Source organism: Gekko japonicus, unplaced genomic scaffold, assembly GCF_001447785.1.
Source record: "Gekko japonicus isolate JY-2015 unplaced genomic scaffold, Gekko_japonicus_V1.1 scaffold787, whole genome shotgun sequence".
NCBI classification, from domain to species: Eukaryota; Metazoa; Chordata; class Lepidosauria; order Squamata; family Gekkonidae; genus Gekko; species Gekko japonicus.
Window position 1 is genome coordinate 323,283 of NW_015174866.1, and position 14,267 is coordinate 337,549.

Sequence of the window (14,267 nt, forward strand, 5' to 3'; positions counted from 1 at the left end):
CCTTGAGCTGACCAGCATCAGCAAGAAATTTATTAAAAAGAACAACTTAGCCAGAGGCCATTATGTTACATGAAGAATACAAATTAAAATGCAGCACATTAAATATATTTTACAGCTCAATGAAAACTGCAAGTAATGATTTCAAGGATGACACATTTGAAGAAGTGATTTCTAATATCATTAAGCAGTTTTTGATATATATACTAGGTGAACATAAATTAACACAACCTTGCTGGGCCCCATTTCAAACAAAATAGTCAAGCTCTACATATTCTGCATTTAGTTGTGCATGGGAATCAGCAACAACGGCCTCTCTTATTGCATATATCCATGTTTTCCACCTCCAGAAGCAGGGATAATATCTAAAAAACTCCCCACTGGTGTTTAATAGGCATGATACAGCTGACTTCCTAATTAGTGGATAATGGTCTCTCGCTATCTAATAATCACTGCTAGTTTGCCATATGTCAACGCTGACCTGAAATGCAGAATCTGTACCAAGGACACATGGGAGTCAGCATCGGCACCCCTGCAATTTGTGCTTGCTCAGTCCTAGATGCATCATTTTGATAAGGTACAAGTAAACAAAAACACATGGGCCCAAAGTCCCAAAGGTAAGCTGTGTTTGATTGTTTTAGTCACCATGAGCCATCTAAGCTGTTTTTCTTTGGGTCCCAACTTGACTTTCTTCATTCCGGCTGCTATGAATGCATAAGTCTGAACAAATACATGGATTTGTATGAACATACTTGTATGTTGATGCATACTGCACCATTTCTCCATGAGACAGACCTGGGGTTATCCCAAGATTTTGTTCTTGCTTGTGTCCTACATCTATTTATGGAGATTCTGCTTATCTTCCACCCATATAGTTAGGCTATTTCATTTGTAAACATGGGATTCACTTCTGATCTGCAAGCAGATATAGTGCAGAGTAGGCTTGCCAAGTCCCCCTGGGGGGGGTGGGGAAACCCCCGCCCCAGAGGCCTGTTCCCCGCTGCTGGCGGATTGGGCCCCGGGGGGGGAACCCCACCCCCAGAGCACAGGACGTGCCCGGCGTCAACACATCACCCGGAAGTGACGCAGCCTCGCCGGGCGCATCGGGGGTGGGGCCACGGTCATCCAAGGGAAAACTCTATGTTTTTATGCACGTCACCCGGAAGTGACGCAGCCGCGCCGGGGGCGGAGCCACGGTCATCCAAGGAGAAAACATAGAGTTTTCCCTTGGATGACCGTGGCTCTGCCCCCGGCACGGCTGCGTCACTTCCGGGTGACGTGCTCACGGTGCGCGCACTCTCTCCCGGAGTGAGCCGGGACTCCCCCGCTGCGGCTTAAGGTACGACTTGGCAACCCTATTGCAGAGGGCCAGATACAGAAGGAGCACAAATATTGCTCATGTCTGAGCTATAAGCAGTATGACAGATCTAGTTAAAAATAATGCATGGTAAATTATATCCCGCCTTATAGGCAGTGCTGTAAGCACCTTCTTCTCATACTGCAATCTAAACTGTTGGACGACAGATGATGTACACCATTTTTTTAATGGTTTACACTTACCAAGAAAGAGGTGGTGATAGCCACATGGCTGTAAGTCCACCCACAAATGATCTTTTTAGTAAAACAAAAACAACCACACAGCCAATTGTTTCACCTCTACAGTTTTGTGACTATTAATTACTTCTCTTAGGCTCACCAATGACATATTCCTGAAATCTGGATTGGATCTTCCAGAGGGCATGCATATGGATGATCATGACACAGTTCTTTCCCACTTTCCCTTTTCTCCCTGCTGTCCTCTGAGACCTCAGAAATACTGATTTAGGCAGGTACAGGACTCATTTGGCACAAACGGCTACAGCAAGGGGGGGAATCAAGTGAAAACATTAGAGTACCCATGCTAGATCATGCTAATGGGCCATCTAGTCAAGCATTCAGTTACCAGCAATGGCCAGTCAGATACCACAGGGCACATAGACACCAGCCTTCACCTGCTTAATCAATTGTTTATAAAATTTATAACATTTATAAACTTAACTTTTTATAAGAATAAAAAATAAGAATTAACTTTTTATAAAAATTGCCACTGCCCACCAAGTAAGTATTTTCAACGATGCCCACCACAACTCCAAGGTTCCCCCCTCTGTGCCTTGGACCCTCATAACTGTGAGATTGGCTCTCCCCATATAGTACATACTATCTGTTGCTATATATATTATCCTATTATCTAATTTCTGCATCATTTAATATGTCATGTTAATTCTAATGCTTTGTCTCAGATTTCTGCAGTCCTAATCCTATTACATCGTATGAGGCAAAGCACCCATAGTCCCCTCAAGGGTTAACGTGATTATTAGCAGGCCTGCTCCGGCTTGCAGGTGTCCATAGTTTGGGTATTTCTGCACCTAACATCCTTATCTCTTTCAAGGCCAGACTCAAGAATGTGGTAATCATGAGAAAAACAGGTTGCTTACCTGTAACTGATGATCTTCGAGTGGTCATCTGTGCAGTACCACACATGGGTTGGGCACCTGTGCACGACCTCGACCCGAGAAACTTCTAGAGCTTTGCCTCAGAAAGCTTTTGGTGGGCTCTCTCTCCACTCTGGGGAGCAGGCACGTACTGCGGATGCCTGGAGCAGGGGAGAGAGCCGCCTCCCACTCAGTTCCTTCGACTGCTACCGGTAAGTCCCATCAAGCCAAAGAAAGGTGAATAGGAGATGCCAGCAGTGGGGAAGGCTGGGTGGGATTGTGGTACTGCACAGATGACCACTCGAAGATCATCATTTACAGGTAAGCAACCTGTTTATCTTCGTCGTGGTCTCTGTGCAGTCCCACACAGGGGTGATTACAAGAGCTGAACCAGTTGAAGGAGGGAGCTGGCAGCTGCAAGAGACACAAAGAACACTGGTTAAGACACAGCATCATGAGTGAGAAGAAACACCCACGGGTCCTACCTGGAGACGTAGCAGGGTCAAGCGAAAAGAGATTGCAGCACCGACTGGCTAAATGCAGCATCCCGTCGAGCTCGGACGTCAAGTGCGTAGTGGGTTAACAAGGTCGATGCCGAGGACCACGTAGCAGCCGCACAGACGTCCTCCAATGGGACACCAGCCAGGAAAGCAGTGGATGTTGATACCGCCCGTGTAGAATGGGCAGTGACAGAGGTAGGAACGGGTTGACATGCAATCGAGGCAGTGGAGGGCTCTCTGAGGTGCATCAGTCGGATTTGGAAAGAATGAAGGTAAGACAGACAACTGGGACAGGTGAAAAGCAGAAACGACTTTAGGCAGGAAAGAAGGATCTGGTCTAAGGACAACCTTCTCCTTATGGAAAATTGTATAGGGGGGATCAGCCCGAAAGGCAGCTAGTTCCCCTACTCTGCGCGCAGTAGTAATCGCTACAAGGAAGGCAGTTTTCCAGGGGAGCAACCTGAACTTGACCATAGCCATCGGCTCAAACGGCTTAGGCATCAGTTGAGTGAGAATGAGAGACTCCACGAAGGCACCAAAGGCTTCCTAGGGGGACAGAGCTGGACGAGACCATTGAGGAATGACTTTGTAAGACAGTGGGAAAAAACTGTGGATCCCTGTATCAAGGGATGATAGGCCGAGATGGCCACTAAATGAACCTTTAAAGACGAGTATGCAAGGCCAGTATCCTTTAACGAGACAAGATAGGAAAAAATCTCACGTAGAGACAACTGGAGCGGATCAAAGGACTGACCAGAGGCATACGACTGGAACCTCTTCCACTTCAGAGTGTAAGCGGTATGAGTAGATGCCTTCCTGGCATTCAGAAGGACTTCGGACACTTCAGGCAGGAAGTCTATTGCAGGATCTTCCAGGCCATCAATTGGAAGAAACCAGGATCGGGGTGGAGGATCCTTCCTTGAGCCCGAGAGAGGAGATCTGGGATGACAGGGAAAGTCCAGAATGTCTGGTTGGAGAGCCGAAGGAGGTGAGGAAACCAGATTTGGCGCGGCCACCATGGGGTGACTAGGATGCAGGTCGTGGCATCGGCCATAATATTCTGAACGACCCGGGAGATCAAGGGGAATGGAGGGAAGAAGTAAAACAGGGTTCCCTTCCAGGTGTGGAGAAGAGGGAAGAAGTAAAACAGGGTTCCCTTCCAGGTGTGGAGAAAGGCATCTCCCAGGGACTGAGCAGACAGTGGACCGCAGCTGAAAAAGATGCAACACCGGGCATTGTCTGCAGTTGCAAAGCCATCTACGACAGGGCGACCGAACGCGAGAAAGACAGGTTTCAGGTATCGAAGGTGGATGGACCATTCGTTGTCTGAAAACTGGGAGCGACTCAACCGATCGGCATCAATGTTTTGAGCACACGGAATGTGGATCGCGGAAAGCATGATGGAATGGCAGATGCACCATTGCCAGAGATCAATAGCTGACTGGCAAAGACAAAGGGAGGCAGTCCCGCCCTGTTGGTTTATGTAGTAAATGGTGGTGGTGTTGTCGGAGGCAACCCGAATGACTTGGCCTCAAAGGACAGGGAGAAACGAGTGGAGAGCGAGATGAACGGCACACAGCTCCAGGATATTGATATGAAGGGTGGCTTTGTGAGGAGACCAGGTCCCCTCCCTGTGCCAAAAGGATTCCACACTAGGCTCCCCAGCCCCAAAGGGATGCGTTGGTGGAGATCGACACTTGCGGAGGACGATGCCAAAAGGGCATGCCAGAGAGCAGGTGCTGAGGATGAGACCACCAGGCGAGAGAGTTGACAACAAGAGGTGGGATCGACAGGATTTTGTGGAGAGGGTCGAAGGCACGGAGAAGCTACAGTTGGAGGAGATGCATCGTCAACCTGGCATGATGGACAACAAAGATAGTAGACGCAAAGTGCCCCAGGAGCCTCATAACGGATCGAGCAGACTGTTGGGGAGAGGTCTGGAACTGGGTGACCAAGGCAAGGATATCGAAGGCCTTCGAGTTCGGGAGAAACGCGGTCTCAAGGTTGGGTTCGATACGGGCACCCAGAAATTGAAGGGCCTGGACAGGGCGGAGCGATGACTTGAGTAGGTTTACACAAAGCCCAAGCACATGAAGGAGAGATCAGGTGGTTTGGACATCTCGGAGGAGCTGATCTTTGGTGGAGGCAACAAGAAGCCAGTCGTCAATATAGGGATAGAGGGCAATCCCACGACGATGGAGGTCTGCAGCCACCACAGCCATCAGCTTGGTAAAAACCCTCGGGGCAGTGCAGAGTCCGAATGGCAGGAGCCGGTATTGATAGTGTGCGCTGCCGACAGCGAAACGCAGGAACTTTCGATGTTGGGGACGGATAGTAACATGAAAATATGTGTCCAGGAGATCGACAGAGGCGAGCCATGCAGCCCGGGGAATCAGTGGAAGAATAACTTGTAGGGTGACTATTCGGAACTTGTGGCATCGAATGTATTGATTCAGATCCCGAAGATCCATAATGGCCCTGAAGCCGCCATCTCTCTTTGGTATGAGGAAATACTTGGAGTAGAAGCCTGGGGTTCGTTGCGCTTCCGGGACGACCTCGATGGCGCCTTTGGCTAGAAGCGCAGAAATTTCAGAATCGAGGGGAGGATCCGGGGGAGTGACGACATAATGAGGTAGGTCGGGAGGCGAAACGAACTCTATGGCGTACCCGACCCGTAAGATGGTAAGGACCCAGATATCGGTTGAAATTTCTTCCCGCATTCGTAGAAAAGGAAAGAGTCGGGTCCGGATGGGATAGGTGTAAGATGGAGGAGACGGCAGGGGATTGAAACGGTCAAATGGACTGCTTGGGCTGCTGGGATTTTTTAGGGGCCTGTTGGCGCGCCCTATTCAGGTAACGGGAGTCATAGGGCCTCTTTCTCCAATGGAGGTGGGCGCAGGAGACGGCTGGCGCCTGGCATAATATGGTTTCCAAGAATTGTACTGGTGTCGAGGCACCTAGGTTCCGAGCCTGCCTTAGACTATCATCGACAACCTTTAAGGCCTCGTCAGTGGTAGGGTGGAAGAGACCTTCACCATCGAAGGGGAGGTCCTCAATCTGAAATTTCACATCGGGTTGTAAAAAGGTATCTCTTAACCAGGCATGGCAACAGAGAGCGATGGAGGAGACAAGAACTTTTGAGGAGCAAGTGACAGCATGATGAATTAATTTGCTGTTTCGAGATCATGCAAATTTCTGATAAAGCTCCTGACAACGTTGGACAGTGTTCCTCTGGAACAAACTGTAAGATGGGACGGACTGCATTAGCCACATTAAATGCATAAGCCGACAGATATGACAGGTAGGTGTCAATACGAAGATTCATAGAGGCGAGGGAATATAGCTTCTTCGCAATAACATCGATTTTGCGGCCCTCGTGATCAGGAGGCGCAGAGTGGCGGGCAGATTGCTTCAATTTCGAGGAAGACTGTACCACCATGGAATTCGGCGGAGGCTGCCTGAAGAGAAACTTCCACGAGTTCTCTTGGACCTTATAGAGAGCTTCGTATTGTCTGGCGACCGAGGGAATTGAAGCAGGATGAACCCATGTCTCCTTGAGGGCAGAAAGGTGGACCGGCAGCAGACGCAGGACCGCAGAAGGTGGGAGGTCGGCCTGAACAAGCTTGTGAAACTCATCGGTCACAGCTGGGGATTCAGTGGAACCCTGGACCTGAAGTGCAGAGGCCATCCCGGCTACAAGTTCCAAATACGCTTTCAAACCTTCAGTTGGTGAAATAGAACCCGAGGCCCAAAGTTCATTGTCGATGTGTGGAACATTGAGTTCGAGGTCTCCCGAATCCGAGTTGTTAGAAATCGACATGGGAGAGGAGGATCTCCGTGGTTGAGTGAGATCAGCCGGTATCGAGTCATCAATAGGGGGATGAAGCCCAGGTTCTGAGGGAGAACACTTCGGGACATCCCTAGGTCTCGAGAGCTCAGGAGGCTGGTCAGGAGCCACAGAGCGGGTCAAAGTCATGGACCGAGAACGTCTGGTGCGATCCGAAGTGCGTAGATGATCAGGACGTTCGAAGTGACGAAGCCGATCATAGTGGTGTCGGCGAGGAGTAGGAGACCCCAAATAATATTACGGATAGTAATCAGGCCAATCTCGTTCATCAGGAGACCAATATTGGTCATCAGAAGGCGATCCCGAGGGAGAAGGCGACTGGCGACGAATGAGATGCTTTTGATCATATCAAGATCGAGAATGGCAGCCAACAGAATGCTCCCTGCCCTCCAAATGGTGGATCGGGGTATGGGAGTGTGGCGATGGAGATCGAGAGTCCCGGTGATACAACAAGTCAGGAGGCGATCTTGTAGATTGACCCAGTGGAATAAGCCCAGATGCTGAAGAGAGAACAATGTGAATAAAAAGAAAAGTATCCTTTTTTCTTCTTCTTTTTTAAATAGTAAGGAGAGAGAACGATATAGAAATAAAGACGGAAGAACGAAGGCAAAGAAATATAGTTATCTGAGGCAAGTACGGAGCAACAGAAACAAGGTGTCGAAGTCGAAGACAAACTGAGTGGGAGGCAGCTCTCTCCCCCGCTCCAGGCATGCACAGTACGTGCCTGCTCCCCAGGGCGGAGAGAGAGCCCGCCAAAAGCTTTCTGAGGCAAAGCTCTAGAAGTTTCTCCGGTTGAGGTCGTGCGCAGGCGCCCAACCCATGTGTGGGACTGCACAGGGACCACGACGAAGGTCCTGTGTTCAGTTGTGTAACCAGATGGGAGGGGGGAATTAGGAGTGGATGTTAACATCTTCTGGAAAGTTCCATCAAGGGAGATTCCTCATAAATAATATAGAGCCATACAACAAAGGCTTGATCTCAAAGATTTATGATATTTTGATACGTCTTGAAGGAGGAAAACCTATGGCCTTTCAACAAAAATGGCATCAAGATTGCAATACAGAGCTCAATGATCTGCAATGGGAAAAAGTCTGGAAATCAGCACTGTTAACCTTTTTTGTCATTTCTACGAAATTATTGTCATACAAAATTGTAACCAGGTGGTACCTCACTCCAGAAAAAATATCCAAGAAAACTTCTGATCACTCCCCCCTCTGCTGGAAAAAATGTGGGGAGATAGGTACGTTCCCTCATTGTTGGTGGCAATGCAAAGTCATTTCTAATTTTTGGCAAGATGTCTTAAATCTTATACATCTTATGACAGACTATATCATCCCATTTTCTCCACAATTAATTTTCTTAGATGACTGGCAGAACGTGAACATCCCGAAAATCAGACGAGATCTTATACGAAGCCTCTTAGTTGCTGCAAAATGCCTAATTGCATCAAAATGGAAATCTCCTGTTGCCCCAACTTGTAACGATTGGTTCAAAAAAATCTGGGACTATTACATTATGGAGAAGACCACTGAACATTTGAAGCAATCTGAAATATATCCTAGTTCATTGGATTTTAGTGAAAGGTGGAGTCCATTCTTGGAATACGTCTTAACAAATGAATACCATCCACACAATCAATTATATCTAACTATTACACCCATAACACTTACTCTGAACTGTCGTCACTTAGCTTTTTTTTTTAGTTAGAATCCTGTAGTGCCTATCTGTGAATTCTTACCACATATTTTAGAAGATATACACTATACCTATTATTACACTACCAGCATTTTCCACTTTGAAGATAGTTTATGTTTGGTTTAAACTTATTGTTCTTGTATGTTTTGATATGCTTAAATGGTTACAATGCGATTAATGGCTTTAATATTCTGAACCGATTTTGGTGTATGTTTCTTCTTGTGTATATCTCCATTTGTGTCTGAATTATTCATTAATAAAATTATTAAATTAAAAAAAGGGAGATTCCTGATTGGATCCAAGAAACCATCTGGTGCCAGAGGACAAAATACCCTAATAAGGTTATAGGTCAGAGGGAAGCCATGCTAACTTGCTTGTGCCATGTTAGTACGCTTTCATATGTTATGCTTCATTATGATGGAGTGTAATGTATAGAATGGTTTAAGGCTACATCTTTGATTCTTGTGCTGTAAGAAGGTGCACCATCTAATACCAGGTACTAAATGTATTAGATAGAAAGTTAGCTTTTTTATTTTTCTATTGCTAAGCTATAGAGAGTGTATTGCCTAGTGATATCCTTTTTAAACATTGTTCAATAAACCTTTATATACTTTTACAAAGGTCTGCTTTATTTGTCTGCATTCAGCCTCGAGAACACATGGTGCTGAGTGCTGCTCAGGTAAAAGGAGTGATGACCCAGGAGGACCCAGGCTTGGGTCTCTGACACACTGCTTACTGGATGCCCCCCCTCCCCCTGTTAACTGTGTTGACTTAGACTGGGTAATTTGCCTTGAGTCTCGGTGAGAAAGGTGGACTATAAATAATGTAAATAAAATAAACTTAGAAGTTAAATGTGAGTGCACTAGACATCCAGCAGTAGCTCACGTGTATGCTGAATTGGATAGCCTCATGGTAACTGGTTCATAGTGGTTCAATCCCTTTTATCCCCCAACACTAGATCCCAGGTACCACTCCACTGGTGCAGAATCAATACTGGTTTGATCCCCCCCCCCTCATTGCAGCCCTCCAGACACCAAGGCATTTCATTCAGGCAAGACCCAAAACCCTCTTAGGTCACTTTTTGGAAATTTCAAGAGACTCCTGGGAAAGGGTGAGACAGAACTGCAACTACACATGTCTTTTTGTGTGTGCATTCCATGCCACTACATAGTTCATTCTTTAATACCACCTATGTTCCTCTTGCCATTCCGTAAGTCCAAGAATCTTAACTAACCCAAATAATGACAAAAATCTAATATTTTTCTTAACTGCTATTCATTTCTTCTAAAAAGGCATTTCTTATCAAACTGCTCCCTATACTGAGAATACTTTCCATGTTGATCTATCTCTTCTCCATGAATGTCTTGGGAGAAGGGGACACTCTAAAAGTTGTAACAAACTTGCACATTGCCAGGTACCTTCAAGATTCTTGAATTGACCCAGGTATTCTTCAAGTTTCTCTGTACAGCTTCCAAGGCATTTTGCAGAAGAGGATGTAATAATCTCCACACATTTTTTAAGGTTGGCTATCAACTCCTCCTTAGCTAGCATCCTGGGGGGGGGGGACAAACCAAGCCAACATTACATAATTAATTATTGAAACAAAGATAGGAACTACTGAAGTGCTAAGCAGGATAAATTCTGTACGGTGCATCTGTCTACCCTTCATCAAAAAGAAAGAAGGCTCATCATAATTTTAAACTACCAGGGTTTTCCCCCCCTGGATTCTTAAAAAGCGATTAAAACTACTTTAACTGTATCTTTGCATTACATAATCTTCTATTCCCCATCTGGGGAAACGGTTCTTCAGTAAACAGAGGATGCCTTTTCTACCTTTGTGTTTACACTAGAATAGTTTTCTATTTAACTACAACTTCAAGTCATCCTCTTCCATAACAATATGTCAGGGCATACTCTAACCTTGGATAAAGCTCGTTTATAACTACTTGCAAAATACATTTGACGTGCATGTACAGGTTTCACTTCATGCTGCATCACTGCCTGTTTCTAGTCTTCACTACTCCTTTTCTTTCAGACCACCAAAATGTGACAAATGACACAGGGAGATTAAAAAAAAAAAGTTACTAGGACTTTTTCACTTTTACTTGGGAACGTTATTAAAGTTAATGAAAATGCTATGAAGAAGTAAATATAGAGACTACAGATACTCAGCCTAATTTTCAAAACTATTTCTGTTTCCCCCATGACAATGTTACCTTTAAGGGTTCCCTGTATTTGGCAAAGCTAAGGTCTACATTTTTTTAATTTACAATATTTATACCTTGCCTTCTGCCCTCATCAGGGTCTTCAAAGCAGCAAACAGACTAAAACTATATATAATAACAACACATCTTAAAAAAACCATTCAAACCAAACAAAAATACATTGTTAATACCAAAACAAAAATATTTAAAACAATTACTAGGTCTAGCTATATGCAGTATCCCTGGCTGGAATCCCTTCATTTCTTAATCTTTGTTAACAGCCTTGGTGATCCTTCAAGTGCTGTTAAACACTCAGCCTTTCCTATCCCTTGTTATTCCTCATCTCATTTCAGTAACCCTCAGCTCTTACCGTGCGGCTCTTTTAATCCTTGCTAACCCTCAAACCCTACATACCCACAGGGAGTGTGCGCAAGCCTGTGACCTTCTAAGCTAATAAGGAAAGACAGTGATCGCAGTCATTTAAGTTGTTAATGGCACATATCTCTAAATGATCTAAATTCAACTCATTTACCAACCCCCCCCTCCCAGGTGATGTCTAGGTAGCCCTGCATACACACATTAAAGTGTATCAGATACACAGCCAAACTGGACTGGACTTAGGGTGTATAAAGAAAAGCATTGCCTTGACCTGGACAGGCCAGGCTAGCCTGATCTCGTCAAGATCTCAGCAGCTAAGCAGGGTCAGTCCTGGCTAGTATTTGGATGAGAGACCTCTAAGGAATACCAGGGTCATGACACAGAGCCTGGCCATAGCAAACCACCTCTGAACATCTCTTGCCTTGAAAACCCCACAGGGCTACCACAAGTCATCTGTGACTTGATGGCAAAGAAAGCATTTGGCCTTATTTCCCTGCTAGTCACCCTTCCTTAAAGATTGCAACTGTTGATTAAACAAAAGAAATCCCCATTTTCACCCACAAGAAAAAATATAGTCAGTTACCAGAAATAAAAAAGAACGTTTGTGTTTGGCAACATTCTTAAAAACTTCAAGTTCCTTTTGAGGAGAGGACGGAGGCATTTCACATTTTACAGAAGAAGGAAATGGAAAGAAGGCTACCTCACCAGCTGAATGGCTGACTCGTACTCTTCTGTCTCCCACACTTTCTTCTCCAAACACGCACAGTGCAGCTCTCTGATCTGTCCAGGGAAGCAAATGCTTTACAATCAATAAGCAGACGAGGCTTCATGATTATTCGCGGACTTCTATCCTGAAGACATGGGTACCTTCAGAGCTGCCTGTAGACAGCCATTTGTGGGGGAAGTAGGGAAGAAGAGCAGCTTAGGCTCCACAGGTTAGGGCACTTCATCAGTCCAGAAGACCCAGAACCTAAACAGCAGTGGCCCAATATGTTTAAAGTTTTTTAAACTGAATTAAATAACCTATAATTTTATAAAAATTAAACAACAGTGCTTAGTGCAGGTCCCAGTACCTTTGTGTTTGGTGACCAAGGCAGGAACAGATTGTTTCTTCTGTAGCAATTAAATAGAATACTTCTTGCAGGTCCCCCCTCCCCAATATTTCCATGAGTAAATAAGAGTTGAAGATTTCCCAGAAAAAGAATTTAAACCTGCTATTTCAGAGAAGAGGCTCTGAATATCTGAGTGGGTAGGGGAGAATACCATAGGCCACCCAGTACACAGACAGGAAATACACATCCCATTCATAAAAAGGGGGTGGGGGGATTGTTTGCAGCCTAGGAGCCAGTTTCTAAAGAAAGCCAATTATAATGTTAATCACCAAGAGTTACAAAAGGTAAGATGATGCACATTATATCCTTGGTGAAAAAAGCAGTAGAATGTGTGTGTGGGTGTGAAATTAAACTTGATGTAATAGTATTTGAAGTAGTTGCAAACACAGTGAAGCGGCAGTGTCATGACCACATGCTCAACTAAAACTTGTTGGGGTGTGAAAATATTAACCATCAAGAGACACATACCTGTTTGCCTAAAGGGTAGTTTGGAAGAGAAGATGTGAAAGTGTGGAGACATCGTAAGATAAGGACATAATTCTCATGGTAAGTGTGCAGGTTTTGCAGCAGTGCTTTTGTTTCTTCCTAAAGTGACAAACAATATTACTAGCAGTACCCTCTGCAGAAATGCCAAGAATTTCTCTTCTCATGCTCTTCCTTAAAAAGAAAGTCCTTGTCCTCAAGAGAAAAACATTAAAAACTTGCCAGAAGTACAATGCTATGAACTCAAGTCTCATGATTTTGATCCTTGGATAATAACATTACAGAATACCTGTCTGGGGGCCTCCCAAGGTTTGGCTTTCACTGCTAGACACACAAAAAGTTATGCTTTGAAGGACAAGAGCTCTCTGGCACAGAAGGCTTCTGCAGCATCCTTGTCCTGCATCTCCTCTTATGTGGCAGCCCAGAAACTCTTAAAGCACATGAGTCAAGTTGCCAACAGGTGTGAAGAAAATGTCTTGTCCCTTTAGTCAATTCACCAACAGGCACAATGGGATGTTATTTACCTCCAACTGCTCATTTCTACACAATAAAACTCTATTAAAAGGACAGAACATTTTTTCCAGGACAGGTGGCAACCAATGCTCCCTCTAAGCTGTGGAGTCTTCTGAGCAAAAATTCTACTCTGTGAGCTACTGGCATTAAAATCGTGAGCGAGCGATTTGGCTACTGCATAAATGAGTTTGCTCTAGAGCCATCTTTCCTGAGCTGAGACAAAAATGTGTGAGCTGAAGGTTAAAAAACTGTGAGCCAGCTCACACTAACTCAGCTTAGAGGGAACACTGGTGGCAACCCTAAGTATGAGCAAACCATGTTTATTTATATTATTTATTACATTATTTATTTTGTATTATTTTTAGACTTATACCACATCCTCTCCTGGGTCACAGGACAGCTCACAACATTCAATAAAACAATCCATAAATAAAGATAAAACATACTTACAAAAGCATCCTATACATATAAAAGCCCAGTGTATTGGCACTTTCCAGCTCTTCCATTGGCTGTGCTGTGCGCTCCATCAGCCATTGGCCTGTCAACCGCCACTCAAGAGTACTCGTGTGCCATTGGCTGGGTGCTGGGTCCGCTCCTCTCCCCCGCCCACTGCCATTCCCCATCTGAATAAACTGCCAAAACTGCTGTGTGTCTCACTTTCTACTCAGTCGTTGTTGCTAGGCAACCAAGCTTGGTTCTGTCAGTAAAAAGACAAAGGCGGGAGGCCCTTTCCAGGGTGACTTTGGCCTTTGTGGGGATCTCACTGGGGCCAGTCCTGACAAGGGTTGCCAGCTCCAGGTTGGGAAATTCCTGGATATTTTGTGGTGGAGTCTACAGAAGACAGAGTTTGGGGAGGGGAGAGTCTTAATAGAATGCCATACAGTTCACTCTCCAAAGCAGTTATTTTCTCCAGGGGGAGACCTAGGTTCTTGCTGTGGAAGCTGAGTGAGTGATTTCAGACCACAGACTTTCAACCTAACCTACCTCACAGCGTTGTTGTGCAGATCAAAAGGGGGAGAGGAGAATGATGTAAGCTGCTTTGGTCCCCATTGCGGAGAGTGTACTTT

The 14,267-nt window shown here is 45.2% G+C and overlaps 1 protein-coding gene across 1 annotated transcript in view; it reads right to left on the reverse strand.

Moving 5' to 3' along the window:
• Nucleotides 1-14,267, reverse strand: part of ORC3 (origin recognition complex subunit 3) — an 87,622-nt gene that overhangs the window by 12,872 nt on the left and 60,483 nt on the right. The window contains exons 12-14 of the mRNA XM_015424743.1: nt 12,673-12,789; nt 11,793-11,872; nt 9,929-10,062 (exon numbers count right to left, since the gene is read on the reverse strand). Coding sequence (XP_015280229.1) covers nt 9,929-10,062; nt 11,793-11,872; nt 12,673-12,789 — 331 coding nt within the window. The remainder of the gene's footprint in view (nt 1-9,928; nt 10,063-11,792; nt 11,873-12,672; nt 12,790-14,267) is intronic.